Source organism: Saccharomyces mikatae (assembly GCF_947241705.1).
Source record: "Saccharomyces mikatae IFO 1815 strain IFO1815 genome assembly, chromosome: 2".
Lineage (NCBI taxonomy): Eukaryota > Fungi > Ascomycota > Saccharomycetes > Saccharomycetales > Saccharomycetaceae > Saccharomyces > Saccharomyces mikatae.
Window position 1 is genome coordinate 360389 of NC_079257.1, and position 13158 is coordinate 373546.

Sequence of the window (13158 nt, forward strand, 5' to 3'; positions counted from 1 at the left end):
AGGGTAATCATTTTCTCAAGTTATTTTTTATCTGATGTTATTAAAAATCCGGTAAAAGACCCCTCTATACAAGAGAATCAAGGTTTATCTTTTCCCTTTATTGACTTGATGAGTGAGGTTTCACGATCTGATTTTTTATATTACTATATATTAGTTTTTTATTTGTGTCTTATTGAATATTTAAATGTTTTTTTCAGGCTCACGCAGATGACTCCCATCAACTGCTAGTTTCTCTTCTCTTCCAGTTTCTTTTCTTCTTATTTGCATGGGTGCGGTAATGTTGATTACAGTTATCATGCCTACTAAACCTTTGTCCACAGCCCTCGTGCGGACATATATGATTTTTTTCACCCGTATGTATTCTGTTATGTCTTGAAAGGTGGCCAGATGTTGTAAACCCAGTAGAACAGATCTTACAGAAATGACGAGTCCTTTGCCCTGCCGTAGTGGTTTTAGTAGGTTTCAATTTCATCACAGCTTTTGTGGGATGATTTACTTTATTTGGATCACGTATATCTGACCTACCGTCAGCAATATTCTCCTCTTTAACTCTATTGATAGTCTCCAATGACAGCCTCGGTGAGGTCCTTCTGCTTGCTGTGAGCTTAGAGATAGTTGTGTCGCTTGTTTTGTTGGCCTGTTTTCCAGAAAAAAAATCAAAAGCACACTTGTTCAGTTTGTCTTTCAAATCATCATCAATTAGGTGTGATGTTTTCATCAAGGGTATCAGGGTTTGATATTTGCGTTCATTACTAAACGAAAATATTTCTGGCATCAAAGTTATCTGTGAAGAGGAACAGCCAAAATTCATAGGGAATTCACATTTGCCTTCCTTGGCTAGAATAGTAGATATCAAGTTGTCCTTGTAGGCTAGAGACATCTTTTTCTGGGAACTATCAAAAAAAGCTTTATTATTTTATATTTCGAGCAGTATCGACGGTTCGCCTGATGTGGCATTGGGAATACACCCAAGTTATTACAACAATATGATAAATATTTATATGCAAAAAATTAGGCCAAACCATGTAGCAAGAAGTAAACGATTTAGAGAGGGTGTAGGATTTGCCTGTTGGCAACGTATGGGCTGCTGCACAGTGTAGCATGTAATAGCCAGACGTGATTCCCCTAAAATCAGGCCCTTCTCCTTGAAGAATGCAACGGTAGTCCACTCGTTTGACATTGAAACTTTTCTCAACGACGGTGATGTCCCGCAACTCAAGAAAACATGAGATCAAAGAAGTGCTGCCATACGCAAGAAGCCACTTATCAAAAGCCACGGCTGCGCGTTTTTCTGAGACGTGCTGACAAACGAGAAAAAGATGGCTTTGTAGTCAGTTTAAGGCCCTGTGTACTTTTTTTCCTTCAAGATTTCTTCTTTTCTGAACTGGGGTTCTTAAACGGACAGGTGCCCTGAGAGTACTTCGAAAAATTCAGGGATGACTTTCTCTCAGTCGTTTAGCATTCGTTTATACAGTACCTTCGAGAAAATGCCAAATCCCGTTAAAAGAGAAAAAATGAAGGAAAATCGAAGAAGCAGTCCATGCGAATTTGCTCTTGGTTGGGTAGTTTCACGTCTGGCTTGGAAGGTTATACTCTCCTTTTTCTTGGCTTCGAGGCACTAAAACTATATTTCTTTTTACATGCCAGCTTGCGGTTTTACAAGAGTTTATTTTTTGAATGAAAGTTTTTTCAAAGCAGTCTTTAGTTGAAAAAATTTGTATGAAATCATCTCCCAACCTTGCAGTAATCTTCAGCTTATGATATTGAAGAAGGCCCATAACTTTCAAAGGATGATATCAAGCACCATATCAAATTCAGTGGTTGTTTGGTCTTCTTGCTTGTCGTAAACAGCTGGTGCAGCCACGTGTTAAATCCTGAATATTTTTCAAAAGAGGGTCTCGCATGTTTTTGTTCTTCTGCATATTATTCGAGGAGAATCTTCGCTGCGCCTTGGCACAGTAACAACATGTTTGGTAGGGTCCTTTTTTTTTGAAGGCTTGCGATGCTCATATTAGCTCGTTTGCTCGTTCCTTCAAAACATAAGTCTTCGTAAATTAACAACGAAACAAGTTAGTTCTTGAACAACGAATTATTGATGTCGACTGACGAAAGCAGGGACATCGCCTACAGGATAAGAATAGGTACTACTGTCTAGAAAGAGTATTTTAGAGATTTAACAGATTAAGTACTTTTTTGAAAAAACTATCGAACTATTACATAAGAGGAAGTATAATGATATAGTGGTATTTTAAAGTGCTTGTTCAAAAACAAAAGCTTTTATAACAACAAAGCAGCTGCACCGGCAATAACTGCACCAAAAGAGCCAGCGCCAGCATTGACTCTTTGACCAGCATTAGAAGCGGTTCCAACTGAAGAAGAGGATGAAGTTGCTGAAGAGGATGCAGCCTTAGAAGAGCTTGAAGCTGCGGATGAGGATGCAGCCTTAGAAGAGCTTGAAGCTGCAGATGAGGATGCGGCCTTGGAAGAGCTTGAAGCTGCAGATGAGGATGCGGCCTTGGAAGAGCTTGAAGCTGCAGATGAGGATGCGGCCTTGGAAGAGCTTGAAGCTGCGGATGAGGATGCAGCCTTGGAAGAGCTTGAAGCTGCGGATGAGGATGCAGCCTTAGAAGAGCTTGAAGCTGCAGATGAGGATGCAGCCTTGGAAGAAACTTGAGAAACAGAGGCAACAGCAGCAGCGATTTCTGAACTCAATCTTGTGGTGTACCATGGCAATGCAACAATGGTCTTGGTGATTGCATCGAAGTCTAACTCACTAAACAAAGTAGTGTAGGCGTCATCACTGTAAGTAATGACTTGTTGGTAGACACTCAAGACATCGGAAGGAATTTGGAATCCACTGTTTCCAGTCTCCAGACCCAAGTAGTCAGAGAGATGAGAGTTGATGTCACTGATAATAGCTTGTAATTCGGCAGTTTGAGCGGCAGTTTCGGCAACAGCTAAAGAGGCAATAGCACTCAATATGAAAGCAATTTTAGATACGGACATTTTATTCTGTTAGCGGGAGGGTACGGTTATGCAATATCAGATAATATACACTGTTTGCTCTCTCAAAGGATCGATTCAATAAAAAAAAATTATCAAGAACATCCAACGTCTAGAGCAGAGTAGTGAATGCTTTATTTATAATAGATGGTAAATGAAGCAACGCGAAATCTTGGAGCGGTTGGCGGAATATTCACCCTTCCAAAGAGCTTTTTTTTCTTTTTTTGATAAAAATAGCTCGAAGAACTAGAGACAAAATAGTGTCTGTAGCAAGCAAGACACATTGTGGGAACAATAAACTCTTCCCACCACAATTCTATGGACAAAAATGGCCAAAACGCTGCAATAACTGCAGCAGGACTCAAGACTGTAGGTACATTCCTCAACAGAGGGAAGTCGAAAAATCGGAAAAGGGACCTTCCGAAGACATTAGTCTTCAATATTAAAGTAACAATCCATAATAGTACCATACTTGGATTGTGTGATGTTCTTTTTTGGGAATTTGAATTACCCAAAAAGGCCATAACTCGAGTTTTGTTGGATTCTGTTATGTTGAGTACTGACTGCTTGGGTTTTGAAAATCTTATTGCCATCCGGCTGTGTGTGCGCCGTAGATGCCGAGAAAGAAATTACTGCAGTGGATCGCAAGCCAAGACAATAATTTCACTGTTCTCATGACTATTGCGAAAAGTTCATCCCAAATAGCTAAAGGTAGAAGAACAATCTTTCTTTCTTGTTTTGCCTGGCTATTTTACAATGGAATTCTCTATGACTTTTACCCGAAAAGTTGGTACAGTACACGTGAGGCGAGGCTTGACAGGCACTGAGTGACGGACAGGAGCAGGATCTCGGAGCCGTAGAAAGCAACTTTTTCCTTCTGTTGAAAAAAAAAAGATAAAGTAAAACTTGAATAATAACGGCACTATGCGCGTGTGTATGGAACGGGTCATTAATTATGTTATGTAAAAATAGAAAGCTAAAGAAATGAATAAAGTCATTAAGAATGGGGGTAACAAATGCGCCGTATGGAATATATCAGCTCTACAAGTTGAAAGATTCGTCATGATCTCTTGAACCGGCTCTGATGGATAATTTCGAAATTAAGTGGTGCAATTAAGCCTAACACCAAAAATGGTGCGCTTTGCTCAGAAAAGACATGTTTTTAATTTTCTCTTTATTTTCTTCATCTTCTTGTCTCATTAGCTCTGGATCGTAGACGCGTCTGTGGAAGTCCAAGTCGATTTTATCGAGGGGGTTTAACAGAGTGAAATCGCGGTTGTAAATCATATATCCAATATAAAAAATCAACCATATTGGAGCAGCTAAATAACTTTCGAAAAAAGCCTCCGCATTACATTTGCCACCATTACCTAAGGGGGCCAATGCTACCCAAAATTGAGCAATAAAGACCAAAATATTAAAAAAGGAGCCATAAATAGAACCCCATATGCCGGTTGTGGCTTTATATCCCAACTCGTTTAAAGACCTTCCCTGCACTTTCATAGCTTGTCTAAATCGTAGATGGGACAGCATGATGGAAGTCCATGTGAATAATTCACTTAAACCTGCTATAGCTGCCAACCAGGTAAACACGATCTCTTCTTTGGAGGAGGCTGCAACAAATGCAATAACCCCGATAACACAGCATACAATAAGAGCTCTCAAGGGTCTACCCTCCCTGTCAACATAATCTAAAAATTTTGGTGCGTAACCTTGTTGAGCTAATGAGCAAATTAATCTTGGGCCGGCATATAAAGAAGAATTTGCCACTGAAACGACAGAGATTAAAATAACGGCATTGATAATGTGCGGAACAATTCTAACACCATGAATGGATGCAGCCAGCACATAAGGAGATGCATGTGTAGCGGATCCGCCTGCACCCAATAATTGGTCATCGTTGTATGGAACATTGAATCCAATCAAAATCATAGTCAGGAGATAGATGACGACGATGCGGTATATGCTTCTCTTAGCTGCTACGGGAGTAGATTTTCTAGGGTTGGTCTGCTCTTGGACACTTAATACAAATAATTCCATACCACCAAAGGAGAAGTATGCAGTGACTAAAATGTAGCAAACATTTTTAAACCTGGCGATTGATGTGTCTCCCGCAAAAGCACCTGGTTTATGCCAATAAGCGCCCCCAATATAACCGTCATTTCCAGCACCACCACAGTTAATGACGACAGATAGAACAATGAAGCCCGCTATCATTAAAATTTTACAACAATTGAATATGAACTCCGTTTCACCGTAAGCTTTCACTCCAAAAAAATGAACGAATAGTAAGAAAACGTAGAAAATAAGAATATAAATATCAGGGTTAATCTTATCATTCCAGAATTGGATAGTCATAGAGGCGGTGATCAACTCTAACGGCAAAACAGTTGTCCACTGAAAACAATAAAGCCATACCGTGGCGAATCCAAATGGTTTGGAAATGAATATGGAAGAGTATGCATTGAAATTTGCTGGTAAGGTTGGATAGGTGACAGCCATCTCACCAGCGGCTTGGATCATGAAGTACGTAATAAAGGAAACTAAGACGTAACCAATAACTAGTGCAGCAGGTCCACCATAATGAAGACCCTTTGCATTAGCTACCAGGAGACCTGTCCCAATACCTGTCCCAAGAGACATCATGACAACATGACGCGATTTCATGGACTTTTTTAATTTGGAGTCTGACGTAAAGGATTGAATACCATCCTCTAAATCAGACGTGTTTTCATTTATTGGTTTGATTTTTGTAGTGCTACCTTCTGCTCTTTTGAACGAATCCGTAAATCTGTGTATAAGTCTATTACGCTTGGGTTTTTGCTCAGAATAAATTTTTTCATTTGATGACAATTGGAAATTATTTTCATCACTGAAGGAACGTGTCGATATGAAATCAGGTGAAGGGTCCTTCTTACCGAAAGATCCACAGTCTTTCGAAGATGACATTTATGATTTCTTGATTTTCCAACGTCTATATATGTGGAAGGCCAAAGAAATGAGATCTTATTCGACATGAACAAAAGTAAGTTCTAAGTTCAAAGCTAACTAAATGAGCATGTGTATATAGTATAAATATCTACACTTGAAAAGAAATGTACTCATCAAAGAAGTATAGTTTCACCCTGTTTTTTTTCTTTTTCTAGTCGAAGAGCTGTCTTCTAGTAAACATGCCTTCTTTTGGTGTATTCCAAGCACATTGTATCACAAGCGGCGCAAAAACTTTAAGAATTAACCACCAGCAGCGTTTGCTGCCAGTTCTTACTCATCATCAAAGGTCATCGTAAGGTACTGTTTCTGCGAGGAGTAAAAAGTGGGTCCCGGTTCCGGACTTTGACAGTAAAATGAGGGAGAAGATATTCTATATACTACATAGCGTGCGGCAGTACTAAATGCTCTCTATATTTCCAAATCAAAAAAGGGCCTTTCTCTTGCGGCACTCTAACGGCAGAATATCTTTCCTGTCAATCATGCGCCGTGTCGCCGTTTCTTTTCTTGACGCAACTAGTCCTTTTCTTTTTCTGCGCGTTTTTTTGTTTTGTCATGAATTTGTGTCACTTACATGATGAGTAATCAATTATGTCTTTATAAGACTTATTAATGTAGAGTAAAAATTTTCAAGTGGGCAGTGCATATTGTTGTAAGCACTTTTACCGGAATCGATAAGACTCTTAATGGATATAGAAAATTTAATTTTATTATGCAGATTTGTCCTTTTTCGACTTGTATAAACAATATTATGTATTTTTGTTATCCTGAGAAGTAGTAGCGAAAACTTGATGGAACAGAGTGATAAAAGAGTGGAGAAGTGGCTAGTACCATAGGTTTACCATTTTCTTGAAAAGATTTCTTGAACGCAAGTTGTTTAGATTTTCCAATGACTCTTGATTTTCATATTCTTTAACATCATCATCGGCTTTATCGAATTCTGTGAGTGTTGAATGAACAAATATGTTTCTGTGGGAGTTTAAATCGATTTTATCAGCTGGAATCCAAAAGCTCCATGATTTAAAGTATATCTTGTGACCAAAATACGCAACTAAAACAATAGGCATTGCCAGATAATTCTGGAAAAACACTTTGACATTCAATTTTCCATGATCATTAACAGGTGCAATGGCTACCCAGAATTGGCAAACTAGGAAAAAAACTGCAATTAGGACTGCAAGCCATGATCCCCAATAACCAGTTTGTGCTTTATATCCAACCTCATTCATTGAACGACCTTGCTTTGCCATAGCATCTCTAAACCTGATATGCGACAAACTCATTGACATCCAGATAAACAGTTGAGAAAGACTAGAAATGGCAAGTAACCAAGTAAAGACTTCCTCTTCAGCATCACTTGTAGCCACGAACCCAATGCAACCGAAGGCGAGTGAAACAAGAAAGCAAAGTAGAGGCCTACCACGTCTATCAACATATGCCAAACATTTAGGTAAGACGCCCTGTTCTGCCAATGACAGTAATAATCTTGGTCCAGAATATAACGAAGAGTTGGCAACTGAAATAACAGATATCAAAATGACAGCATTTATAAAGTGAGGGACTACTTTAACTCCATGTGATGCAACAGCAATGACAAATGGAGATGCATGGGATCCGGAGGAGTCATCCGAGCCTAATAATTCGTCACTGTTGTATGGAACAAGGAAACAAACTAAGATTGTGGTTAACATGTAAATCAACAAAATACGATAGACAACCTTCTTACAGGCATTTGGAATTGATTTCGTTGGGTTTTCCTGTTCAGCAGCGGAGAGCAGTAGGACCTCAATACCACCGTAGCTAAATGCGGCATAACAAAATACAGTGCATACTCCTTTGAATCCGTGAGCAAATGGACCGGGATTATGCCAGTATTCGGTACCTATATATTTTCTATCACCTGCACCACCACAGTTAATGATAATGGCCAAAATGACAAACCCGATTACCATTAGTATCTTACATATATTAAAAATGAACTCGGCTTCAGCATAGCCTCTAGACCCAAAGAGATTTATTATGATTACAAATATGAAAACCACAGCAACAAATATATCTGAATTTACGCTCGTCCAGTATTTGACTGTCATTGCTGCTGTGACTAATTGTAAAGGCAAAACTGTTAACCATTGAATGGTATAAACTACAGACACAGCAAATCCCAGCGAAGGGTCAACCAAAATGGAAGGATATCTGGTATAATTACCAGTTAAACCTGCATAACAAAGGCCTAACTCGCCGGCGGCTTGGATGATACAGTAAAGCATTATTGAAGCTACACCGTAACCAAGCACCAACCCGGCGGGACCAGCTGTACCCAGCACCTGACCATTACCCACTAATAACCCAGTGCCTATACCTGTACCGAGACTGATCATGACCAGGTGGCGTGATTTGATTGACTTTGTCAAATTATTTTTTTCTTGTGATTCAAGTTCAGAATTTTGGCTTGGTGGTAGCTGTCTTTTAAAAGAACTGAGGATTTTTTTGCATTCATTCTGTAGTTTAGACTTATTGCCCGTCTTTTGAGGCTTTACCTGTTGCTCAGATTCTTCATCCTGCTTTTCCGTTATTGCAAAGTCTCTTTTTTGTTTTTCAGCATTTGCCCTTTCATATAGACTATGTGAATATGGTGCTGTACTAGCCTCATCAATAAGTAAATCGTCCCTGTCGTTCATTTCCACGTCTCTACCGAAAACTTATATAAATAGCGACAGTAGTAAAATGGCACTATATGATATAGTTTTGTTATGTCTAAATAATCTTAAACTATTTTATTGTTTGCTTTTTTAAGGACAAGAGGGTATAAGATGCCACAAAAAGGAGAATATTCGAGCAAAGCATCTTATATACTATTTTGCTCCAATATTGCAGAAACAGGTAAAATAAGATAACTCATTCTCAGGGATTAGGTGCTCTGATACTAGCCATTTGGAGAATAACCTGGAGGTTTTTTCATCTACCAGGATGCAATTTTCTTCAAAAAGTGCCTTGCCCAGATAGTGTGAAATATACTGGAGAGGGCCTTTCCTCATCGGATTGCCGGCGCCGACTGGCCTTTTTATGCTTTTTTTGGCCGTCCCGGCGCGGAAGAAGAGCAAGTCGACACTAACCAGCTGTATAGTGAAAATTGTTGTGCAAACTTTTTTAAAGACATCAGTTTTGATGCCGTGATGATCGTACATACGTTATGCGGCTATTAGGTATTGCAATGTGACTGTTTGCTTTATATGAGCAGTGATGGTGAGAGAGTTAATTCCGCCGGTGTGAATTGTTTTCATTCTGTGAAGGAACTTCAAGAACTTCAAGCAGCTGAATAGATGAAAAAGCTGTCATCACAGGATCTAAACTCTGATTATAATATTACCATGCTACATAACAGTGTACTTAGACGAGAATACCGAACCATTTGGATCTGGGTAAACAATTATCTCTCAATTCTTGCCATTGGACGATGAATTCATCCACAAGCCAATAAAGTACCTTACCCGTCAGACTAGGAGTATTGATCCTTGCCAGCGATTCCACGTAGACTATATGGGAGGAATCGACGAAGAGAACAACGAGTTCTATAAATTTTAGCCAAAATGATATTATACAGCATGTCCCAGGCCCATTTAATAAAAAGAGGTGGGGTGATCCACACATGGCAAATCTAATTTTAATCACGTGTATAAAAGATTGCATCAGCGTTCCTATGATGGTCTTGACACTTTGTACAAGATTAGCTTTAACTTCTCTGGCTTTCATGAATTCATAGTATTGCACTTTGCAACGAGTGAAGTTCTTTATAAAATCGACGAATCTTTGCTTTGAAGCCTCATCAGAGTATCCTAAGTATATGATCGACCCGTTTAACAAGAGGTCTTTATAATTTTCCAAAAGACGAATCATTTCGCCAGTATGGCCTCCAGATCCTAAAAATATAAAAACCTTGAGCGGCTTCTTTGACGGTTTCTGTATCCTCAGTACGCTAACCTCATCTTCCGTATCCCTTTGTGTATCTGTCTGAGGGTGGAAAAAAGGTAGGATCGTTACTAATCTAATGACATACGCAGTCAATACAATGAGCACCAATGACGCCAAGTAGGCCGTCTTCATAATCTATAACTGTCGATTTCGAATTTTTCCAGACTACTAGATCACCATATACAGTTATCGCGAGTCCTCGTAAATGAAATATTGGAATGGCTTCGTTAAAAGTATGTTTGCTCAAGATAGAACACGTAAAAGAAAAGCACGAAATGGTAAAAACTTTCGCGTTGGGGCAGAAATTGTTCATGCGCGTAATTAAAAGAAAAAAAAGCACAGCGGTGTAAGTTGGAGCAATAGGAGAAAATAACCTGTAAAGGAAAGTATTTCAAGTCACTATTGCGGATATTAATTAAATACATAATTTCGCGGTTGGTTGCTCGTTCCGTTCTTTGACTATATATCACTTTAGTATAAAGAAGCTCCATATTTGTTTTGTTCATTGGTAAGCAAGGCGCAAGCACGACACAAGGGATATACGACGATAAATAATACTACCATTATATATTATAACAATACAACAAGAAAAAAAAAGTAGAAAATGCTAAGACGCCCTAAGAATTCAGGTGCTAACTCCAACGTGGATAGCAAAAAAAGACAATCAATGCATTTAGGTTCGAAAAGCTCGTTGATTTCGCTGTCTAGCGAATTTGGTCATGAGCATTCTAAAACGAAGCAGAAGAAGGAAGAAAGTCCATCTCATTCTCCATTCCCATCCGCCACGCATAAGAAAAGGACCTCCAAACAGTCAAGTTTGAAAAGAAGCAGCCTGCTGCTTGATGAAACGCTACTGAAGGACTACCATTCTGCCTTAAAGCACATGCAGACGAACACTCCCAAGGAAGAAAAGCTACATATGGCCCCATCTCCGACACAGTCTACAAGAAGCCAATCAGACGCCAGTCTTTCTTCCATCAAGAGCTCAATTTCTTCTATATTCTCTCAGGATAAGGATTATTCAATTCATGACTTGTTGTATGAAGAAATTGAGGAGATGGATAAAACAACGAGCGCCTTCAAAATCAACAACACGATAGCTATGGATGATTCTAAAGCTCTCTTCGTTTTCTGTTCAAACGAGTCTTCTTCAAAGACAACTTCTACTGAAACTTTAAACGAACTAAACTTGGATACCCTAGATATGGGTACAGATAGAAGAACGTCGTTGAATTTTTTTTGATATAATTAATCACAAGATATTCATTGTCATATTTGGGCGACACATGAATCAAAATTTGCTGTACTATGTCAATGGTCCCAATAATGCTTCGTTCCAATTATTTTCTCATTTTTTTCTAGAACCTTCTTTACGTGATTCTCGCTCGGGATACGTCAATAGAATGTCTTCACTCTCCGTTTCAATATTCTGCGCACATCGATCATTTCTTTTACTACATACACTAATATTACTCCTAGTTTAATTTAATTGATTTTTAACTTTTTCTTTTTCTTTTTCATTTGAAATTTCAGCTCCTTGAAAACGAGATTAAGCAAGAATCTCTTATGTGCCTCAGGGGGTACCCAAAAAATAACGCGGCCACCTTGTATACACCATTGAGTTTCTTGATTACAGTAAGCCACAATTCTCTTACCTTCTTGGCAATGTGCCACAAAAAAATCTGATGCATTGTCTTCATTTGGTAATCACTGAATTGTAACTGGGGCAGCAGCAATTCCGTGTACCCCTAAAGGACATTGCCTGTCAAGGTGCATGATTGGTTCGGAGTAGTAACCGTCCTTGCATTGGCAGTGACAACCTAAGGAAGTAGTCTCCCAATGGTTGATTGCTTGTTTTTCAGAAGAATCAATGAATTATTCCCTCCCCCTTGCGTATCAAACTGTATAGGGTGCTTCTAACAGTAAGGCATTTGCACTTAGCGTGCTCGCAACACAAAATTTAGTAATATGTAAGTTCTAGAATGTTCTTGTGCTTCTAACTTCTGATAATAAACACTTGTCTCTTTCATCTCGAAACATATAAATAGGACATGTACCAAGCTTATATCAATGTCTACTTTTCCAATCTCTCCCTTGCTTTCTTTTGATGCAAATAAAACCATTGATTAAGATATTTTAAATCTCTATACAAACTAACAAACAAAACAAACTAACATGTCATTTAACAGCCCATTTTTTGATTTCTTTGACAACATCAACAACGAAGTTGATGCTTTTAATAGATTGCTAGGTGAAGGCGGCTTGAGAGGCTATGTGCCAAGACGCCAACTGGCAAATGCTCCCGCTAAGGATTCGACTGGCAAGGAGGTTGCTAAACCAAGTAGTTATACGGGTGTCCTATATGATCCTAGAGATGAAACGTTGGACGATTGGTTTGATAATGACTTGTCCTTGTTCCCATCCGGTCTCGCCTTCCCTAGAAATGTCACAGTTCCAGTTGATATTTTGGATCACGACAAGAACTACGAGTTAAAAGTAGTGGTTCCTGGTGTTAAGAGCAAGAAAGATATTGATATTGAATACCACCAAAATAAAAATCAAATTCTGGTTTCCGGTGAGATCCCATCTTCTTTAAATGAGGAAAGTAAGGATAAGGTCAAGGTTAAAGAAAGCAGCTCTGGTAAATTTAAGAGGGTCATCACTTTGCCAGACTACCCAGGTGTGGATGCAGACAATATTAAGGCAGATTACGCAAGCGGTGTCTTGACTTTGACAGTTCCAAAATTGAAGCCCCAAAAGGATGGCAAGAGCCACGTCAAGAAAATTGAGGTTTCATCCCAAGAGTCATGGGGCAATTAAATGACTAGGTATTTTATAATACTGCCCATCCTGTTGGCTGCTTCCAAATTTACAAATGACAAATAACAAAATTTATAACAGAAGGAAGATGATAATAGGCGTATGTGTTTGCCTTTAGGAGTTAATTTAGATATATGAGTTGATGAGTAAATAGTTATATAAGCTTGCTTTAGCTTCTGATATATAACTGTTATTTTAACGCGAAGTTTCGAATTATGAAAATCTGAAGTTTTGATTTTTTGCAACTGTACGCCACTTTTTCGACGTGCAACGCAATGAGACATTTTTATGGGAATGGCTTGTACGACTTGCCTTATTCAGATTCTACAAGAAGCGTTTCCTTCTCTCACATCGCGTTGATATTTGCATCAATGGAAA

The 13158-nt window shown here is 38.9% G+C and overlaps 7 protein-coding genes across 7 annotated transcripts; 2 read left to right on the plus strand and 5 right to left on the minus strand.

The window, feature by feature from the left end:
* Positions 1-217: 217 nt before the first annotated feature.
* Positions 218-880, minus strand: NRG2 (Nrg2p; the record flags this gene model as incomplete). Its single annotated transcript, XM_056223142.1, has 1 exon — positions 218-880. One exon carries the CDS (start codon positions 878-880, stop codon positions 218-220), a length of 663 nt encoding a protein of 220 aa, XP_056080423.1.
* A 1397-nt stretch (positions 881-2277) lies between these two features.
* Positions 2278-3006, minus strand: TIP1 (putative lipase; the record flags this gene model as incomplete). Its single annotated transcript, XM_056223153.1, has 1 exon — positions 2278-3006. One exon carries the CDS (start codon positions 3004-3006, stop codon positions 2278-2280), a length of 729 nt encoding a protein of 242 aa, XP_056080424.1.
* Positions 3007-4122: 1116 nt separating this feature from the next.
* On the minus strand, positions 4123-5952 carry BAP2 (branched-chain amino acid permease BAP2; the record flags this gene model as incomplete). The annotated part of the gene is made up of 1 exon (XM_056223164.1): positions 4123-5952. The coding sequence occupies one exon, from the start codon at positions 5950-5952 to the stop codon at positions 4123-4125; it is 1830 nt and encodes a 609-aa protein (XP_056080425.1).
* An 863-nt stretch (positions 5953-6815) lies between these two features.
* TAT1 (amino acid transporter TAT1) lies at positions 6816-8669 on the minus strand (the record flags this gene model as incomplete). Its single annotated transcript, XM_056223175.1, has 1 exon — positions 6816-8669. One exon carries the CDS (start codon positions 8667-8669, stop codon positions 6816-6818), a length of 1854 nt encoding a protein of 617 aa, XP_056080426.1.
* A 709-nt stretch (positions 8670-9378) lies between these two features.
* Positions 9379-10092, minus strand: ALG14 (N-acetylglucosaminyldiphosphodolichol N-acetylglucosaminyltransferase anchoring subunit ALG14; the record flags this gene model as incomplete). Its single annotated transcript, XM_056223186.1, has 1 exon — positions 9379-10092. The coding sequence occupies one exon, from the start codon at positions 10090-10092 to the stop codon at positions 9379-9381; it is 714 nt and encodes a 237-aa protein (XP_056080427.1).
* Positions 10093-10564: 472 nt separating this feature from the next.
* Positions 10565-11203, plus strand: SMKI02G1810 (uncharacterized protein; the record flags this gene model as incomplete). The annotated part of the gene is made up of 1 exon (XM_056223197.1): positions 10565-11203. One exon carries the CDS (start codon positions 10565-10567, stop codon positions 11201-11203), a length of 639 nt encoding a protein of 212 aa, XP_056080428.1.
* Positions 11204-12135: 932 nt separating this feature from the next.
* On the plus strand, positions 12136-12780 carry HSP26 (chaperone protein HSP26; the record flags this gene model as incomplete). The annotated part of the gene is made up of 1 exon (XM_056223208.1): positions 12136-12780. One exon carries the CDS (start codon positions 12136-12138, stop codon positions 12778-12780), a length of 645 nt encoding a protein of 214 aa, XP_056080429.1.
* Between the last annotated feature and the right edge of the window lie 378 nt (positions 12781-13158).